The sequence below is a fragment of the Calidris pugnax genome, unplaced genomic scaffold (assembly GCF_001431845.1).
Source record: "Calidris pugnax isolate Ruff unplaced genomic scaffold, ASM143184v1 scaffold486, whole genome shotgun sequence".
In the NCBI taxonomy this organism is placed as follows: Eukaryota; Metazoa; Chordata; class Aves; order Charadriiformes; family Scolopacidae; genus Calidris; species Calidris pugnax.
Window position 1 is genome coordinate 157,494 of NW_015091332.1, and position 5,773 is coordinate 163,266.

General features: G+C 53.6%; 1 protein-coding gene across 1 annotated transcript; it reads right to left on the reverse strand.

The window, feature by feature from the left end:
* Positions 1-273: 273 nt before the first annotated feature.
* Positions 274-4,408, reverse strand: LOC106899242 (cytochrome P450 1A5-like). The gene is made up of 7 exons (XM_014960985.1): positions 4,255-4,408; positions 2,833-3,699; positions 2,263-2,389; positions 1,625-1,714; positions 1,413-1,536; positions 930-1,016; positions 274-701 (listed from the first exon to the last, which is right to left on the reverse strand). Exons 2-7 carry the CDS (start codon positions 3,676-3,678, stop codon positions 395-397), a joined length of 1,581 nt encoding a protein of 526 aa, XP_014816471.1. The 5' UTR covers positions 3,679-3,699; positions 4,255-4,408; the 3' UTR covers positions 274-394.
* Between the last annotated feature and the right edge of the window lie 1,365 nt (positions 4,409-5,773).

A 5,773-nucleotide genomic window follows, 5' to 3' on the forward strand; every position in this document is an offset into this window, starting at 1 on the left:
TGGATGGAGGTGGTGGGACTATGGCATGGGTTGGCTGTCCTTCAGCTGCCAAAGAGCGAAAGAATACAGCCCAATGGTATTCAGATGGGCTGGTTTTGGGTACGTTTCCTTTCCCTCTAGCAAAGGACAGTTCACACCCCCCATGAACGTGCTTTGTGGTACTAAGACTAGATACGATGGAAGATCCAACATTTGATGGAATATCCAACATCATAAATGCTGGAAAAATGAGAAAGGCAAGAAATGCCACAAGGTGAAAACATGACAAGACAAGAGTTTCAGTGGCTTCAGTTTATTATATCGTCCCACCAAGGTGTACTAGACCCAGCTTTGCTACAAGGACACCCAGGTCTTTGCCCCCTGGAGACATCTGGGCAATGGGTAAACCCACTGCTCAGTTCATGCTCTTCATGGGGAAGCGCTGCTTGACCTGGAAGTGCTGACATCTTTTGTGCTTCATGGCCAGCCCGTAGATCGGTGTCATGTCCACCTTCTTGCCATCACAGACGCTGAATTCCAGCTGCTGGAGCAAGGTGGACAGGAAAAGGAAGATCTGCCACCTGGCAATGTGTTCCCCTATGCACCTCCTTTTCCCCAAGCCGAAAAGCAACACCTTCTCCCCATCTACTTTGTTCACTTCCGTCCCTTCAGCGTTGAGGAAACGCTCTGGTTTGAAGGTCAGTGGATCCTTCCAAAGTTTCCTGGAAGGGAAAACATTAGATGCTGAAATGGTGTCTCCTGGCCATGGGTGTAAGGGAGACACTGGAAGGTGGGTGCTGTCAGTAACAATAGCCCTGAATTTTGTAGATACCCCACTTGCTCCCTTTTCTCTTCAAGCATGTTGACCCCACTTCTGCCCAGGAAGAAGACTGTGCAGGAAGGGGCCCGCGTGTTGCCACAGGAGGCTTTCTGCCTCAGAAGGTACTTACTCGTCGTGATTCACTTGCCACTGATTGACAAACACGCAGCGGTCCTTTGGGACGTGGTAGCCATTCAGCGCCGTGTCCCTGATCATGCTGGAGAAAGAAAAGACTGTGAGAGTTTGGGAAGGAAGAAGATTCTCCTGCATCCTCAGGGGGCTATTAGTTTGCTCCTGATGCTGCTGAAGTAAGGACATGGCCCAAAGAGATGGCTTTAAGAAGAGCATTGTCCATGAGCTGGACTGGGCAGCCCCTACATGAGCTGGGTGGAGTATCTTCAAGTGAGGTCAGCAGAAGGCAAGGGTTGCTCTTTGGGAGCTCCCACATTGCCCTGCACAAGAGCTGTGAGGTCCCTGTGTCCATGATGAAGCCATCACTCTACAAGTTGATAATAATCTCCCTGCCCCTCACCCCACCACTGCCGGGGTGGCTGTGACAAAGTGCCTCAAGTCCACCTTGTCCCTCCACCTCCTTTGCGACTTCAACACTTGCCTGTGAGGGATGGTGAAGGGCACGAAGGAGGAGTGCCTGAACATCTCCAGGATGAAGGCTTCTGTGTAGGGCAGCATGCCCCGGTCTGACAGCCTCGGTCTCCTCTCCTGGCCGATGGTCTTGTCTGCAGGAGGTCAAGAGGAGGGAGTGAGTTGGGGTCATCTCTCACTGGAGAGATTTTGGCCCTGAAGAAAGCAGGTTCATGGACTCACCTAGTTCTTCCTGGATCTTCTTCTGGATGTGGGGGTACGTCACGAGGTACATGAGGCTCCAGGATAAGGCAGTTGTCACAGTGTCAAACCCTGGTCAAAGGCAAAAGTGTGTAGGTGAGATTTGCACAACATGAAGGACACATGCCTTGGGTTGCTGTCTAAACAACACATGGAGCAGTCTTGGATGGCTAAGAAGGCAGAGGACTTCCTGGGTGCACAGTAAGACTTGGGTTTCTGTCCCATTGGAGAAAACTTTGCTAAAATGTTCTCCTCTCACTCATCCTGATTCACCGTTGGGTTATGTCAGGTTTGTACAACTTCTCCAGAATTGGGGGAGTTTCCTTAGAGCAACTCAGAGATGAATCAGTCAATAGACATCTCCTTCAACCAGGAAAAGCCACCACGGCTTGTGAAGCTTGACTGAGCTATAAGCTGTGCCCTTTGCTTATCTCTGAAGGCTCTTTCCAGAGCTAATGTCCCATGCTAGTGTCTAGGGGTGTCCTTGGAAAGTCCGGGAAGATCAGTGAGGGGGAGAGCAAGTGCTTAGACCCAAACTGGCTGCCTGGTGCTGGACAAAGACAGGTCAGAGAGAGCCTGAGAAAATCTGCAGTAGCTGAGGGACCGGTGGGAAAAGATACCTGCTCCAAAGAGGTCATTCACAAGGTTGACGATCTTCTCCTTAGGGATCTGTGTGGCACCATTTGCTTCCACTTTTTTCTCCATGCACTGCTCGATGAGGGAGTCAGTGATGTCTCGGATGTTGTTCTGAGAGGAAGAGAAGACAAGTCATGGCAGGAGAACCAGCAGAGGAATGGGCATTACTTAGCAATGATCTGCTGCTGGGGGAGCCCTGGGTCATACAAGCTCTGGAAAACCTCATCTTTCATCCTCCATAGTCCCTACTGCTTTTGCAACCTATGGAAACAAGGAGATGGTTCTCCATGTGGCACATGGCTCTGCTGACAGATCAGGTGGTCAACCAACAAACTCCCCCTACCACACAGGGCCATGGAGAAGGAGGAGGAGTGCAGTACTGGGCTGCTCAAGAGATCCTAGATGAATGAGACTACAGCTGGACTTGCAGCAACACCCACAAGAACATTGATGTCCATGGACACTTGGCTGCAAGATGAAAAACAACTCACTGATGGAGGGGGACAGAGTGTAGAAACACCTCTGGGGCAGATGAGGGTCCTGCAAGCTCTTACCTTATCAAAGGTCTCGTAGTGCTCTTTGACAATCTTCTGCAGGAAATGGATGAACCGCTTGTTGAAATCTTTAAATAAAGTCATGGCGCGGCTGGGAAGGTACTGGAGCAGGGGGATGAAGTCCGCGGGGTTGCCAGAAACAGCCACGCCAGTGAACTGCTCAGTTACGTTCACGATATTGAGCAGCTCTTGGTCATTGTGGTCGTAGCGCTTGCCAAAGCAGATGGCACAGATGACGTTGGCCACAGAGACCACCACGTACCGGTAAGGGTCAAAGCTCTTCACCTCATTCATCAGCTGCAGGAATTTGGCCACCAGGTACTCGGCCTCCTTGGAGACGTGCTCCTCCAGGAGGCAGGTGGAAGAGGAGGTGGGGCTGGGGGTGGTGGCAAAGGTCTTCAGGGCGTTCTGGGCCAGCTTTCTGCGTGCTTTCCACACCTCCCCTGAGTCGGGGCTGAAGGCCAGGCTCTGGCCATCTGTAATATAGCGAAAGCTGTAGAGGTCGGGGCGCCCCATGAAGTCTTCTCCTTGCTTCACCAGGGCTTGCCTGATGGTCTCCAGCCCGCTCAGCACCAGCACGGGCCGAGTACCAATCCTGATCTCCATGATGTCCCCATACTTCTGGCTCAGCCTGGTCAGGGCCAGGTGCGGGTCCTTCCTCAGCTCCAGCACGTTGCCAAGGATGGGGTAGCCTCTGGGTCCCGGGGGGCTCTTCAGCCCCTTGGGCACGTGCTGCTGGAGGGACTGGATGAGCAGGAAGACCAGGCAGAAGACGGCAGCTGCGAGGAGGACCTCGGTGGCTGAGACAACGCCTTGGCTTCCCACCAGCGACATCGCAGCCTTCATCGCTGCTGGCAGGTAGGAACCCTAAGGGAGTTAACAAGAAGGATGGTGAAGAGCCAGGGTTAGCAAGAAGTTGAGTTCCACACAAGTTCCTGATGATGAGAAAGGGCACCAAGTGTCCTTAAACACTTCAGGGGGATGGAGCTGCCTGAGCAGCACTTTGTGGTTCTCAAGGGTCAAAAGCTGGAGATCTACGAAGACTCCAAACCCACCCATCGCTTAAGGGGGACCTCAGCCCCCCAGAGGTCATCTCTTCCTCTGCAGAAGACCCCAGCACCCCCTGGCACAACAGATGGTCTGTTTGCAACAAGGCACAGAAAACTGCAGCTCAAAAACAAGGGCAGGGAGGCAGGAGGGGAGGAAGAGCAGCTCCTCAACGAAGCTGTCCCCGTTCCACCAACTCTGTGAGGATTTATGGCCATCAGGCTGGATTTGCTGGGTGGCCACGGGGCTGCATGTGGGCAGATGAGGAAGGGGAGAGCCTGGTGGATGAATTTCTCCTTCAGACTCAAATAGGACCTTCCCGCCCCTATATCCAAGTTCAAAACCACACGTAAACACACACCCGTCATGTCCTACCTGCAGGTCCTTGAGATAGACGGGGCTGGTTTTACTGCCCAGCAAAGACAGGCAGAGGGTGTCTGGCAACTGCTTGCCCTGGGGAGCAGGGGGGGTCCTCTTCTGCCACCTGGACCTTCTTCTCCTGCCTCCTGGACCTTCTTCTCCTGCCTCCTGGAAGATCACAGCTTTATACACGCTCCCCTTGTCACCTGGCCGGGTGCTTATCTCTGGGGGGTCATGGCAAGAAGGTCTTGGGCTACCCATTAACAAACAGGGCTGAGCCTAGCTGGAGCCAGCTCATGAACCCAGGGCAGGTATTTCCTCAGCTCCACCAGCTTCTGGGGGGTCAACATTGACTCCTCCTGCCCCAGAGCCCAAGGTGGGGAGGCAGAAGGGGGTCCCCAAGCCCTGCCCTGACGGGGGACACGCTCTCAGCCTCCCTGTCCCTTGGGATGCGGGTGCCAACATTTGCCCCAAAGACCTTTCCTGGGCTGACCTAGGGTGTTGTCCTCATTTGATGGACACAGGATTAATTTCTCTTCTAATTCTTGGGAAAACCGCACTTTTAGAAGACTGCAGAGTCTGAATTTGTGAAAATATTTGCTTTACAGCCACCTCGGGGATGTTGGCATTCAAGGTCTCAAGTGTTTTCCAGCTCCCCGGGTGTGGGGATGAGGAGGAGCAAGACCTGGGCACTTGACCCGAGCTGCCACCAGGGTTATTTCACACCATGAACGTCATATTCTATATAAATTAGGAAGTTTGCTGAGAAATTCTCTCTCTCTTCCTTGATGGCTGGGATCCTGAGAACTCCTTGCCCTGGTGCCAGAGCCCTAAGCCCTTCCCTTCCTCCCGAAGCCGCAGCGCTGTCTGGGACAGGGACAACCCACACTGGTTGTCCCTGTGGGGGTGGTGGTGGGGTGTGGGATGGAATGGGTTGAGTATGATCCTTGTGTATTTTATACTGGTATCGGGATCAATACTGGTTCTTCCTTGCTTTTAATGTCAATCATCCAGCCTTACCCTATTAAATCTGTTCCTATTTTGACCCTGGTGTTTCCTTGTTTTGCCCGAATTCCCCTTCCCGGGTGGGGAGGGAGAAGAACTGCCTGAAGGACAATAAATTGTGGTGGGTTCCTCAAACCCTAAGAACTATTTATTCCCCATCACGCAGAGAGGGCTGTCACCTCCGTGGCCACCCTGGAGGTGCTCCTAAAGGTTTTCTCCAAGGATGGGTTTGCACCACAGCCCTCTCTATCCCTAGAGGATGGGGTTGGGAGGGGGAGGAATCACCTGGTAGGTCCCCGTGCCCTGGCAGGGGTGGTGGCAGGACCTTCCAGCCCCGGCAGCAGAGCCAGGTTCAGGTTAACGATTGCCCAGGTTTGCGTGAGAAGGCGGCTGGCTCGTTTCCCCCGGGCTCCTCGGTGGCAAACAGGCAACCCCGGGGCGAGGAGTGGCAGGGCAGAGGGGAGGAGGTGAGCTGGAGAGATAGGAGAGGTGAAAGGAGCAAGGCTGGGGCACTTCATCCCCCCTCCCC